The sequence below is a fragment of the Pleurodeles waltl genome, chromosome 8 (genome assembly GCF_031143425.1).
Source record: "Pleurodeles waltl isolate 20211129_DDA chromosome 8, aPleWal1.hap1.20221129, whole genome shotgun sequence".
NCBI lineage: Eukaryota > Metazoa > Chordata > Amphibia > Caudata > Salamandridae > Pleurodeles > Pleurodeles waltl.
Genome location: NC_090447.1, coordinates 1,501,755,801 through 1,501,770,992, shown reverse-complemented (window position 1 = coordinate 1,501,770,992; position 15,192 = coordinate 1,501,755,801). Strand labels below are relative to the sequence as shown.

Genomic DNA, 15,192 nt, shown 5'->3' with positions numbered 1-15,192 from the left:
TGAGGTATCATTTTTATCGGGAGACGTGGGGGAACGCTGGGTGGAAGGACATTTGTGGCTCCTCTCAGATTCCAGCACTTTCTGCCACAGAAATGTGAGGAACATGTGTTTTTTTAGCCAATTTTTGAGCTTTGCAAAGGATTCTGGGTAACAGAACCTGGTCCGAGCCCCGCCAGTCACCCCTCCTTGGATTCCCCTAGGTCTCTAGTTTTCAGAAATGCACAGGTTTGGTAGGTTTCCCTAGGTGGCGGCTGAGCTAGAGGCCAAAATCTACAGGTAGGCACTTTGCTAAAAACAGGTCTGTTTTCTGTGATGTGTCCACGTTGCGCTTTGGGGCGTTTCCTGTCGCGGGCGCTAGGCCTACCCACACAAGTGAGGTATCATTTTTATCGGGAGACGTGGGGGAACGCTGGGTGGAAGGAAATTTGTGGCTCCTCTTGGATTCCAGAACTTTCTGCCACAGAAATGTGAGGAACATGTGTTTTTTTAGCCAATTTTTGAGCTTTGCAAAGGATTCTGGGTAACAGAACCTGGTCCGAGCCCCGCCAGTCACCCCTCCTTGGATTCCCCTAGGTCTCTAGTTTTCAGAAATGTACAGGTTTGGTAGGTTTCCCTAGGTGCCGGCTGAGCTAGAGGCCAAAATCTACAGGTAGTCACTTCGCAAAAAACACCTCTGTTTTCTTCCAAAATTTTGGTGGTGTCCACGTTGCGCTTTGGGGCGTTTCCTGTCGCGGGCGCTAGGCCTACCCACGCAAGTGAGGTATCATTTTTATCGGGAGACTTGGGGGAACGCTGGGTGGAAGGAAATTTGTGGCTCCTCCCAGATTCCAGAACTTTCTGCCACAGAAATGTGAGGAACATGTGTTTTTTTAGCCAATTTTTGAGCTTTGCAAAGGATTCTGGGTAACAGAACCTGGTCCGAGCCCCGCCAGTCACCCCTCCTTGGATTCCCCTAGGTCTCTAGTTTTCAGAAATGCACAGGTTTGGTAGGTTTCCCTAGGTGGCGGCTGAGCTAGAGGCCAAAATCTACAGGTAGGCACTTTGCTAAAAACAGGTCTGTTTTCTGTGATGTGTCCACGTTGCGCTTTGGGGCGTTTCCTGTCGCGGGCGCTAGGCCTACCCACACAAGTGAGGTATCATTTTAATCGGGAGACGTGGGGAACGCTGGGTGGAAGGACATTTGTGGCTCCTCTCAGATTCCAGCACTTTCTGCCACAGAAATGTGAGGAACATGTGTTTTTTTAGCCAATTTTTGAGCTTTGCAAAGGATTCTGGGTAACAGAACCTGGTCCGAGCCCCGCCAGTCACCCCTCCTTGGATTCCCCTAGGTCTCTCGTTTTCAGAAATGTACAGGTTTGGTAGGTTTCCCTAGGTGCCGGCTGAGCTAGAGGCCAAAATCTACAGGTAGGCACTTTGCTAAAAACAGGTCTGTTTTCTGTGATGTGTCCACGTTGCGCTTTGGGGCGTTTCCTGTCGCGGGCGCTAGGCCTACCCACACAAATGAGGTATCATTTTTATCGGGAGACGTGGGGGAACGCTGGGTGGAAGGAAATTTGTGGCTCCTCTCAGATTCCAGAACTTTCTGCCACAGAAATGTGAGGAACATGTGTTTTTTTAGCCAATTTTTGAGCTTTGCAAAGGATTCTGGGTAACAGAACCTGGTCCGAGCCACACAAATCACCCCATCTTGGATTCCCCTAGGTCTCTAGTTTTCAGAAATGCACAGGTTTGGTAGGTTTCCCTAGGTGGCGGCTGAGCTAGAGGCCAAAATCTACAGGTAGGCACTTTGCTAAAAACAGGTCTGTTTTCTGTGATGTGTCCACGTTGCGCTTTGGGTCGTTTCCTGTCGCGGGCGCTAGGCCTACCCACACAAGTGAGGTATCATTTTTATCGGGAGACGTGGGGGAACGCTGGGTGGAAGGACATTTGTGGCTCCTCTCAGATTCCAGCACTTTCTGCCACAGAAATGTGAGGAACGTGTGTTTTTTTAGCCAATTTTTGAGCTTTGCAAAGGATTCTGGGTAACAGAACCTGGTCCGAGCCACACAAATCACCCCATCTTGGATTCCCCTAGGTCTCTAGTTTTCAGAAATGCACAGGTTTGGTAGGTTTCCCTAGGTGGCGGCTGAGCTAGAGGCCAAAATCTACAGGTAGGCACTTTGCTAAAAACAGGTCTGTTTTCTGTGATGTGTCCACATTGCGCTTTGGGGTGTTTCCTGTCGCGGGCGCTAGGCCTACCCACACAAGTGAGGTATCATTTTTATCGGGAGACGTGGGGGAACGCTGGGTGGAAGGAAATTTGTGGCTCCTCTCAGATTCCAGAACTTTCTGCCACAGAAATGTGAGGAACATGTGTTTTTTTAGCCAAATTTTGAGGTGTGCAAAGGATTCTGGGTAACAGAACCTGGTCCGAGCCACACAAATCACCCCATCTTGGATTCCCCTAGGTCTCTAGTTTTCAGAAATGCACAGGTTTGGTAGGTTTCCCTAGGTGGCGGCTGAGCTAGAGGCCAAAATCTACAGGTAGGCACTTTGCTAAAAACAGGTCTGTTTTCTGTGATGTGTCCACGTTGCGCTTTGGGGCGTTTCCTGTCGCGGGCGCTAGGCCTACCCACACAAGTGAGGTATCATTTTTATCGGGAGACTTGGGGGAACATAGAATAGCAAAACAAGTGTTATTGCCCCTTGTCTTTCTCTACATTTTTCCCTTCCAAATGTAAGACAGTGTGTAAAAAAGACGTCTATTTGAGAAATGCCCTGTAATTCACATGCTAGTATGGGCACCCCGGAATTCAGAGATGTGCAAATAACCACTGCTTCTCAACACCTTATCTTGTGCCCATTTTGGAAATACAAAGGTTTTCTTGATAGCTATTTTTTACTCTTTATATTTCAGCAAATGAATTGCTGTATACCCGGCATAGAATGAAAACCCACTGCAGGGTGCAGGTCATTTATTGGCTCTGGGTACCTAGAGTTCTTGATGAACCTACAAGCCCTATATATCCCCGCAACCAGAAGAGTCCAGCAGACATAACGGTATATTGCTTTCGAAAATCTGACATTGCAGGAAAAAGTTACAGAGTAAAACGTAGAGAAAAATTGATGTTTTTTTCACCTCAATTTCAATATTTTTCTTTTTCAGTTGTTATTTTCTGTAGGAAACCCTTGTAGGATCTACACAAATTACCCCTTGCTGAATTCAGAATTTTGTCTACTTTTCAGAAATGTTGCGGTTTATGGGATCCAGCGTTGGTTTCATGCCCATTTCTGTCACTGACTGGAAGGAGGCTGAAAGCACAAAAAATCGTAAAAATGGGGTATGTCCCAGTAAAATGCCAAAATTGGGTTGAAAAATTGGGTTTTCTGATTCAAGTCTGCCTGTTCCTGAAAGCTGGGAAGCTGGTGATTTTTTCACCGCAAACCCTTTGTTGATGCCCTTTTCAGGGAAAAAACCACAAGCCTTCTTCTGCAGCCCATTTTTCCAATTTTTTTAAAAAAAATGAAATTTTCACTGTTTTTTGGCTAATTTCTTGGCCTCCTTCTGGGGAACCCACAAAGTCTGGGTACCTCTAGAATCCCTAGGATGTTGGAAAAAAAGGACGCAAATTTGGCATGGGTAGCTTATGTGAACAAAAAGTTATGAGGGCCTAAGCGCGAACTGCTCCAAATAGCCAAAAAAAGGCTCGGCACAGGAGGGGGAAAAGGCCTGGCAGCGAAGGGGTTAAGTTTAGACTTTAGTGCATTTGTGTGTTTGTTAGCAATATGGGATGCCCCAGACTACAATAATCTACATGCATTTTTCGGTCTGGCTTGACAGTGCAACTGTTGCATAACCTTATGTGATCAACAAAAAGAGCTTTTAGAGTTCTACTGAGAGAGGGCCACAGCCTACACCCTGGAGTGCAGGATTTGATTGGGCTGAATTTGGGTGCTTCCACTAAAAAGACTGTTTGTATTGCAATTTTGGTCTTGCAGCAAAGTTTATACCTCGTACAGCAGTGCTGAGCTGATTATGGTGACAAGCCAGTGATCATGGCTATGGGCCTCATCTGTTTATTATGAAATGTTATGATAAAGGGCCTTTGGGTCAGCTCCTTTTTCCACTGTTCTCTGTAAGTGCCATTTACACTCTCCTTTAATCCGCAACAGTGTACTGCATGGGTAATAGTTCTGTCCACATCAGCCAGCAGCTCTCTTGATCTTTGAATGATTGTTATTTTCTGATCAGCTGTACATCCACCTGAAAATGAGTGTGCTTCAATGTTAAGGCTGGTTGGACAGTCCTGATATTTTCAATATTCCCCTTTAATATGTTTACTTCTCCTCTTTTTATTTTAATGTTTCTTACGAGAATACTACCACTCTCCGGCAGTGCTAACGGGTTGCTTGCTTGCCGCTCATTTCATAGGCAGCGCCACATCTCATGCGGCCACTTCCTCTAAACCAGGAAGTCATTGTGGAATGCTTTCGTCCAGAATGTATCAATGTTTGAACATTTGAAGATGGCCAACACCCTGGCCCTAAATACCGCAACCATGCTGGAAATTTAAAACAACAATAGACTATTTAAATACCTTTACCAGACAGACACCTGCTATTATGTTTAGTTTTGATATTGCAAGCAGATGCCCTCCTTGTTTAGATGGCAGCATGTTTCCTTTTTTCTATTTGTATTCTTTGAATATATCTTGCATATGTTGTTGAGTTTGTTTATGTTTTATTGTAATTGTGTCAGAGGGTGAATGTATGAATGAGTCAGTGGATGTATGAATGGATGTATGCATGCAAAGATGAGTGACATACTGCATGTATGAGGAGTAACTAATCCCGTCAGTGACAAAAAAGACACGTTTATCCATATGCTAGCCCTACTGACATTGCCAAAGCTTGTTTTTTGTACAACTTAAGAACTGCCCTGCACTTAGAGGACATGAAGGCAAAAGGAGGAACAGTAAGAAAATAGGATTTCATATTCACCCACCTTCCTTTCTGCCCTCAGTGCTTTTGGCTATTTTTGGAGTGTCTAGCAGTCTGGTTTATCTCACACATTAAGCAAGAACGCTTATGCTTTGCTGAGCCATGAAGTTTCACTTCACAAAGCCATTCCTGGAATGAAAGCATCTATTATTCAACTTTAACGCAGGAGATCTGGTCATTGCCTTTCAAAATTAGTTGCAGTAGAGCATTTGCTCATCTGTTCCTACAGAGACTAACAAAAGATACCCTGCCACTGCTCAACCTGCAATGGTACTTTGTTAATGCCTGGATTAACACCCATGTCTTATGAATGACATACAGTACCAGGCTAATGGTGCACATCTGCACCTTTGCATTAAAATCTAATTGCTTGGCGCCTTGGAAAACAGACAATATGGGCTTGATTACGACCTTGGCCGACGGGATACTAAGTCACAAACATGACGGTTACCCCGCCCACCATTTTACAAGTTCCATAGGATATAATGCTTCTTGTAATACACGGACAGGATATCCGTCGCCTTTGTGATGGAGTATCCCGGCCACCAAGGTCATAATAGGGTCCTATATGGCTGTTTGATCTGAAGAGACAGGCAAGTCATTTTCTAGTAGCTTCACCTCTAGAACTGTCCATCTCTTTCCTCCAGGGACCTTCCAGTCCTTGCTATCTTCAGAAAGATCTACTGAGGCTTATATATTAACATGGCGTAGCGTGGAGGTCTTGTTCTCCATGTGAGAGTTACTCACCTTGGTCAAATTTAGTTCACAGTTTCCTGATTAGAGGTAGTTGTGCAAAACAGGGAGATCTAAAACAGCAGGAAAGTGGCTTCATCTCCAACCTCTGGAGACTGTATGTTCTTTGCACCTACCATCCACCCCATTCATGTATCCATCGTCCTTCCTTTCATCTGTTCAACCACTTCCTGTCGCCTTTGTTGCATCTTCAACACCAAGCAGCTATTCAGCTCTTCTGCACATTATCAAGTGAAAAAACATTTGTTATTTGTTGTTTTGGGGTGTGGAAGCGACCAGACCATAAGCCCTCAGACTGGTGGTGAGGTGATGCAGTTAGTGCAGAGAAGGATTTGGAATGCTACTGCACCACCACGATCTAAGAAAAGAAGAATGTGCCAATGCGTTTCCAAATCAGCTGTCCTGCCCGTTTCTTAGGTTTGATGTGTGACGGAGGGTGCGTCATTTTCAGTGAGCATATTGTGATCAACATTTATTCTTAGAGGCTTAAGTTCAGCCTTCTTCAACTATTGGCTTCTTTAGCTCAGGAGCCTTTACTTGTTGACTTGAGAGATTGTCAATCACATCTTAGATCACCTGACAAGAGTAGTTTATCTATCTTGTTTCTATTGGCTGTTTGGGTGTATCCTTCCACCTCCAGTATGCACAAAGAACTATTTTTTTATCTGAAAAGTCCTGGCTTTCATCACACATTCAATTCTTTAATGTATTCATACTTTGTATAAAAAACATATTTTTTTTTGTTTTGTACTATAGCAGTATAATTGTATTCTTTTGTCATTGTTCAAGTACAAGACTCAACCCTATTGGCTTTGCCATTTCATTGGCTTGCATTTTTCTGTCCGTTTTTGCATAAGCGTGCCCATGCGCTAAAGAAACTGCCATGAGCGGTCTCTCAAAAGCGGCACCCTGTCATGGCGGGTCTTGTGTGGAGGTCATCCTGGATGGTGAGCACAGAGTGAGTGGAGGAGAAAGAGACACACGTAATTAGCAATTGTGGATTACTGGAATGGTGACAGCAATGCTGGGAACAATGTCCAAGTATAGCTATTACAATGGTACTCCATGCACGTGACCTTTGACTGCTACTACCACATAATGGTACTTCTTTACCTGCTTGTGGCAATGTGAACTACCCGTATGGTGACAGTAGTTTAAATGAAGGACCAACTGATAATGCTCTCTGCAAATACAGCGCCTTGCCAAGTAAGTGGAAATTGCTTGTTAGGGCCGGTCACAGTTGTGGAATACTAGAACGACAATGGTACATTACATACTGGTTGCTATAAAGAGTATTGCCATGATGGCAATAGTGCTTTGCATACTAGGGTTTGTTGATTACTGGAATGGCAATGGTACATTACATACTGGTTGCTATGAAGAGTACTGCCATGGTGGCAATAGCGCTTTGCATACTGGGGTTTGTTGATTACTGGTATGGCAATGGTACATTACATACTGGTTGCTATGAAGAGTACTGCCATGGTGTCAATAGCGCTTTGCATACTGGGGTTTGTTGATTACTGGAATGGCAATGGTACATTACATACTGGTTGCTATGAAAAGTACTGCCATGATGCCAATAGCGCTTTGCATACTGGGGTTTGTTGATTACTGGTATGGCAATGGTACATTACATACTGGTTGCTATGAAGAGTACTGCCATGGTGTCAATAGCGCTTTGCATACTGGGGTTTGTTGATTACTGGAATGGCAATGGTACATTACATACTGGTTGCTATGAAGAGTACTGCCATGGTGGCAATAGTGCTTTGCATACTGGGGTTTGTTGATTACTGGAATGGCAATGGTACATTACATACTGGTTGCTATGAAGAGTACTGCCATGGTGGCAATAGCGCTTTGCATACTGGGGTTTGTTGATTACTGGTTTGGCAATGGTACATTACATACTGGTTGCTATGAAGAGTACTGCCATGGTGGCAATAGCGCTTTGCATACTGGGGTTTGTTGATTACTGGAATGGCAATGGTACATTACATACTGGTTGCTATGAAGAGTACTGCCATGGTGGCAATAGCGCTTTGCATACTGGGGTTTGTTGATTACTGGTTTGGCAATGGTACATTACATATTGGTAGCTATGAAGATTACTGCCGTGATGGCCATAGTACTTTGCAGACTAGGGTTTGTTGGATTACTGGTATGGCAATGGTACACGTTAGGATATTTGTGGATGACTGAATAGTTGTAGCAATTTAGAAGTTAGGTGCTATGTGGATTACTGGTATGGTGATTGTGATGTACAGGATAGTGGCAATTAAGAATACTGAAGTGGGGGTGGCACTACAGATGGGGGAGCCATGGGTGTTCATGACATAGAGTGTCTTTTACATTTGTGAGCATTATGGCAAAATCTGAGCTGAAATATAAGGTCCCTGCTTGAACTTAGGTTGGCACCATAAAGAGGGTCCTGTTTGGGCATCAGTGGTCATCTCTGCCATGATGGTGCAGTGGACAGCATATTAGCAAGGCTCTGGATTACTTGGCAGAAAACAAATATACTGGGCAGTGCTGCAGAATATTTGATCAAGTGTAAATACACCGGCATGGGATGCCAGGACCCTGCGCAAAATAGTATGAACTCTGATGGTATTTAAATTTCGCACAAAGAAATGGACTGTTTATGTTCTGTCACAAGAGATCTGATGGGCGTTCTTGTCAAAACATTTGAAACCAGTATTCGTCCCATTTTATCCGATTACTGCTTCGTCTGTGTCACTAATGCATTTTATTTGCCTGTTGTGCAAATATTTTCCATCAGACATACAATTTACCTTTTGCCAAGGAAAAATATGTTGTCAGCTCCTCATCAGAAGTGCACTCTTTATAGACAACATATTTGGAAAACTTGAGTTTTTCTATAACATGCCAGTAACCAATCAAAAGATGTCTAACACTTCAGTGACAGTGCCAGACCTGCCAACATTGGAAGACGTCTAAGGTCTGATCATTTGCCAGGTTGCCATGGTTTGGGGAGATGGGGCGATGGAGAAGAGAGTTGTCAGGCGAGCATGAGGCGGCGGGGTTGTGTAGACCCAGGGCCTTCTGGAAGGGGGCCAATTGTAGGAAGTCGGGACCTAGTGATGCCACTGCAGTTGAACTGCGCTGGCATGCATGGGCATGCACGTGGGATGAAAAACAGGGGGCTTTAAAGGGGGCATGGCGTTTGCAATTGATGGTGTGGCTTATATATGTGAACTAAATTTCTGTGATTACCTTAGTGTGCTACCCAACTGGTATTTTTGTTCCTCTCAGATATTTCTGTTATTGCATCCAGATATGTAACACAACAACTGACATTACACTTCAAACCAGCCAGGACTATTGGCTTTGCCAGTAGTTGCTAGCTGTTTAAGATAAATGAGGAACAACAATGATTTTGTTGTAAATGATTAATATTGAAATATTTCAGTTCTGAGGTTGTGAATTGAACATTACTGAGGCCTGTTATGGCATCCTACACCTCATCTCTTTCCTCTTCAGCATCCTCCAATCATTCTCAACTGCATTTACTTAATCGTTTCGCCTTCACTTCAAACACACAACACACCTACTCACTTGTAAGAGCTGCATTTTCTTTTATTTTCGCCTTGTTAATATTTTGACAAGGTGTACCTCCTTCACACACATTTTCACAGGATCACAATTGCAACTGAAATACTTGACCGCTGTTCTTTGCGCTCTGCAGAGAGGCCAATGATTGGATGGCCATGTATTCTGAACACCCTTCTGACCCACGGACAGGCACTGTGAGAATCTGGCACTGCCTTCAGGCTCAGCTCCGGAGCTCTCAGTCGTGGCTTGTTATAAACACGTCGGCGACTCAGTTCAAAGTATGCATTGTACAGCAGTAACATGCTGCATGAAAAAGTTAGAGAAACTTAACATCCTAGAATTAGCTAACATTCTAGGGCAGAGGTTCCCAACCTTTTGACTTCTGAGGACCCCCACTTTATCATTACTGGAACCCGGGACCCCCACTGAATCATAAATCGAATCCAGGGACTCCCCACTGAGTCATTACTGAAAGCTGGGGACCTAATCTGTTAATATTATTTAATTTTCTAAGCTGTCGCAGACTCCCTGAGGAGGCTTCGTGGCCCCCCAAGGGTCCACCGACCACAGGTTGGGAACCACTGTTCTAAGGAAATGCAAGATTAAGTAAAATGTGAAATATAAACAGGAACTAAATCGCTGACATGGGTTACCCTAACAGTTTTTACATTCATTATTTAGAAACAGAGCAGTGTTATTGAAACTGAAGTTAAGGACATGAATATAGGACCCTATTGTGACCTGTTGCAATGTCAATTGTTAATAACAATAAGAAAAACAACGTCCTAAAGGATGTATTCAAAGGCAACAATCACAAATTTAGCATGGCGTAAGGTAGCTCATACAATCGAAAAGAGAAAGAAAATAATATGACCCAAAGTGGATAGTGGTATATTTTCAATATTTAATACGTTTTTAAAGCAGCATTGAAAAACTGTCCCAAGTGTAATGTGCAAAAACGTGCTCAAAGAAGTGCAAAGACAGACCAAGGAAGAAACAGCAAAAAGAAATAATAATTGTACCAATGTTCATAAATAGATCATAATTCAACACAATTCCGTTGTTATAAAGTGATAATCCAATTTTTTTCTAGCCGTTATATTCTCAACTGTGTTTCGGCCTTACATGATTCAACAGGTCTTCATCAGGACAAGACAATAATGGAACATCAGAAGAAGGAAAGATTTTCGCAAAGTCGGGACTTGGTAGCAGAGTTTGAGAAGGGAGGGAGCACAGTGTGGAATACACAACGGCTCATAAGTAACCCAAGGGTAATTGATATGAACTTTAACAAATTAATCCATGGTAGAATAGCGCCTGCACCCAGGAGCATGAACATGTCTGAGACTTGGCCCACCTAAAGTCCTTCATACCAGCCCTGGGCACAGTACGTTAAGCCAATCAACACTTTGCATGCTACATAAAGAACCCAACTTCTCTTTTCGGCTGCACAAACATATGTGCCTCCCATATCTTGGGGAGGTGGTAAAACCCCGATTTGATTCAGGCAGGGCCCTACCGCCTCAAAAGAACTGGGAAACATACTCTACACTCCAACTCACGAAAGTATGCCCCTGGCTGAGACTGTATCATTACCACATGCTTGTAATGAAGGTCACCCACAAGGCATGTCACATGTGGCATTGTGTGACAGGGCAGCTTTAGCGCTGGTGGCGCCCAGTGCAGCAATATTTATTGGTGCCCCCCAAAAAACACCCTCCGCCATAAATCCCCCCGTTACCATACTTTACCAGTGCCCCTCATCTCTCCATAGCGCCTCTCTCACATGCATTCCGTTTGTTTTACAGCGCTACTCATGCCAGCACTCATGAAGCAGCATGCAGCCACACAGGGAGTAAAAACGGGCATAAATGTCCTGCCACTAAAACTAGCAAAAACTCAAGACTTAAAAACATTTAAAAGAACGCTAGTCCGGATGACGTGTTGCAAAGGGAGCTGGTGGCATTGAGCTGCAGAGCTGCCCCCGGGGGCTCTAAGCACGAACACAGAGGCCGCAGATGGTTCTGCAACAAACCACTAAGCACGATGTTGTTGCAACTGCGGATTTCCGGCTTCAAAAAATATTAAGGAGGAAAGGAGTTTTCTTCCAACTTGGTCAAAAGTTACACCATAAAAAGGATTCGAAAATTAAAATCCTTCTCCTAAGGAGATCCCGTGAAGCGCGAATTGAATGTTTTGGCAACTCCATCCACTAGGCCTCGTCCCCCGTTCAGACAGGCCCTAAAACGTCCCGCTGTGCAGTGTCCTATCAGAAAACCATTCGGTGAACTGCTTGGTTTGTCATCAGAAATCACCACCCGTTCTAACTCAGACTTGGCTATAACAATGCCCCTGACAGCTAGTGCCACTTCAGACAAATTTCGGTAAGGGCGAGAGTGTACCCCCTCAATTTCTTTGCAGGTTTCCAATCCACCCTTCGTGCCATTCTAGTTTTTGTTAACAAGCTCTGGAAAAAGTGACATACACTATTTTTGATGCAACCTCTGTACAGCATGTATGCTTGACATAGTAGGTACATGCATGTGTACACAGATGCAGCTTAGCGAGATGCAAGGTCACATGTGGTGAGGAGGAAGACCCAAGAACACGGAATAACCAGAAGCAACTCTTCAGGCGAGGTAAGTGTGAACAATAAAGGGGGAGATGGATTAAAAAGTGTGGCCCCTTTTTTCGGATGCGTCATGTTTTGATTCCTGCTGCTGGAATAGTAGAAGATAAAATGCACAGGTAGCAGATTTCCAGCCTACATAGCTCTTCTTTATGTGATATTTAAAAAAAACAGATTTTTCGTGACATCCACACACATTTGCCAGACAACCGGAAGTATATTTAATCAGTTTGTTTATTTTACAAACTATAGAATGTTCCAAAGATAAGCGTAGAGGGTGAAACTTGCCATTAGCAACGATTGTGACTGTTTTCCTCACCCTGGAAACGGGGTTGTTGATTAGAGGCTACCAGTGCTTGAAATGGAAAAAATAAAGTGCCGGTACTCTGTGCCAGAGTACCTGCTTGTTTCTGAGAAGTGCCGGTACTCTCCAATTAAAAGTATTACGTTTTTCCTGAGATGTGCCGGTACTCACCCTCTCAAAATAAAAAAGTGCCGGTACTCAGTACCGGACAGTACCGGCCCATTTAAAGCACTGGAGGCTACATAATAGCTGCTGAAATTATACAGCTCGGAGGTACACACTTGTTCAACCTTATAAGGATAAAAGGCTAAGTAGGACTTATGAATTCAGACATCAGTCCCGCAATTTATGAAATTTATCTCCGCAGAAGGCATCCAGCCCACTGAGCAGGCCTTCAAAAGCTGCACTAGAAGTTCGTCTCTTTACTACTGTGTAGTCACCTAGAGAGCTCTTGTAAACAGGCCCTGGCGCACTCTCTGCCCTGCGTAAAGCGCTTCACTGTCCCTCAGGCGAGGCCACGCTACATAAACACACCCCGCCACCCCCAAGCCCCGGATGTCAAAACCAGTAGCTCTTAGAAACCGTCTGAAACCCAAGGTGAGGGTCTTCTTCCATGGCCAGTAAAGTGCCCCCCACCCTTGCCCTCACACCTAGGATGACTCTATGTCCCCGGGACTCCATTGCCCCATGCCGGGCCTTTGTTTTTTTATATATTAATGCATTCTGGGAGTTGTAGTCACTTTTAGTTGTACCAACACGCCCGATAACAATGATCTCCAAGGTAAAGGAAAGAAAATGTGGTGTCCCGGTGACATGATGTGGTCACTCTACTCACACCAGTCCAAATCACCCTAAGTGACCTCTAATGCGCTTCAGCGCCCCGCCCGCGATATAAAGCACTTTATAAATGCTACTAAGATACCATACCATACAGCTAATGACCCCTAAGAAAAAGAAAATACTACATCACTTTTTTCAGCGCATAGAGTTGGATCGGTTTGTGCAGCGGCACTATACATGATTTTCCCATTTCCACAGACGTAATTTATATCCCGCGCGGTGTTATGTGTAGGGCACTCTAGGCAACAGAATAAAATCTCAAAGGGCTGGCTCAGTCTTTCATCCTTCGTGCGCTGATAACATGACTACCATAAAGATGCAAACTAATAAGGGTTTTTTTCATAGACACACTTCCGTTTGTGCATGTATGGCTAACAAACCAACACAGTTATTAGAGATCTGCCCTGTACCCTTGTGTAAGGAACCCGGAAGCTTTTAGTTTAAGGGCAGACACCAGATATATGGTATAAGAGGAAATATACAGGGTACGTTACCTCCATTCTTGCAGCAGGTGAGGGGCGTTCTCCAGGAGCCTGTGAAGTCCTTGTACCCCGGCTTGTCCGCCCACACCCAGCCCCTTCTCCTCAGTCACCCTCCTGCGCACAGACCCCTCCAGTGAGGCTGCACGGGACAGTCCAGCCCCAGCTGAGAGCAACAACAGAGGCCAGGGAGTGACCTAACAAACGGCACAACACCAGGAGGATGTGGGAGGGGAGGGGACAGCAGGCAATCAGGGTTAAATTTAGAACTCGAATCTAAACAGATGCCCTCCTCTCCAGGGACCTCGCAGGGATCCCGGCAGAAAGTGCGCAGGAGGGTGGCGGCGCTGCCCAAACATGGGGCGCAGGGTGTGCTCTTCCTCTATCCCGCCCCCCAATAGTTTGTTCTCTAATTTAAGCAGTTCATGGCGCGCGCAACAAGCTCGTTGTATATCTCACAGATGCACCAACAAGGTCGTGGGGCGCTCAGGGCCAACCGGATGCAGGGTGTGTCTTCAGCAACCCACATGCTATGTGACATTTCAGCAGAGAAAGGTGAGAAATGTCTCTAGGACAGCAGAGCCAGGCACACCCCTGCCTGGAGTGCCAGGCGACCAAGCAGAACTAAACAAACACAACGGCCAGCATTTCATCCTACTGGGGCCGATGCACAAAAGCACTCATGGTTACAGGGAGTAGTACTCCCGAATTCTCTTCCACGTACTATTTACAAATGTCTTCATGACCAGGCGCCATACATCTTTACTTATTTTTTCCAGTAGTGCAAACACCAGTTGACCAGTTAGCAATGTTTTCTATTGAATCCAGCTGGCTCAAGTCCACTGGTTAAAAGAAACAGACAGTGAAACCAATAGATACAGGTTGTATCCAGTAGGAAATATTGTTATACCTTAATATTGTAGCCAAAATATGGAAGACAAAAATATTGAGGAGGTAAGTGCATATAGAAAAGTATACAGTTACTACAACGTTCCTGATTAAATGTATATATAAAAAATCTCTCTCTCTTTCTCTCTCTCTATATATACATATATCTGTAATTACGCGTAAGCCACAATTTCAATAGGAAGAGCTTTTTTTGTTTTGCTAATAACTTTAACGCCTTTCGCAAAACTTTTTTTTTGGTTTAAAAAGTTCATCAACCTCGCCTCTTTTCTGAAAAGTTTTGGGATGGTCTGTCAAGTGGGGGCAAAGAAAGGGGGCATCCCAAAACACACTTTTTTCCCCCATCCAGTTTTTATAGGGGAAATTAGGTAACGAAAAACGGCTGAAACAGAACTACACCAAATTTGGCAGAAAGCTAGATAATTGTAAATTTGTTTAGGTTTGGCTGCAAAAAAACATATTGATCAAATGGAACATGCTTAAAATATGTTCTGCAATGCTAAATAGCACATTGGTGCAAATTATTACCCCAGAGGCAGTTGAGGCAATCCTGCCTTGTATAAAAAGGACCAAAATACAATACTGTGGAATTCAGCGTTTCGACAACATCTTTACCGAAAAGGCCAGTTGGCAGAGTCCAACAAATTTCTGTGTAATTATACTCTTCCTAAAGGAGTTATGCTCACTATAAGTTCTAGCGCCAAGAGGACACGACCATGTGG

At 44.3% G+C, this 15,192-nt stretch overlaps 1 protein-coding gene across 1 annotated transcript in view; it reads right to left on the bottom strand.

The window, feature by feature from the left end:
* Positions 1-13,982, bottom strand: part of RCSD1 (RCSD domain containing 1) — a 190,635-nt gene extending 176,653 nt beyond the window's left edge. The window contains exon 1 of the mRNA XM_069202763.1: positions 13,580-13,982. Within this exon, the coding sequence (XP_069058864.1) occupies positions 13,580-13,585 (6 nt within the window). The 5' untranslated portion in view covers positions 13,586-13,982. The remainder of the gene's footprint in view (positions 1-13,579) is intronic.
* Between the last annotated feature and the right edge of the window lie 1,210 nt (positions 13,983-15,192).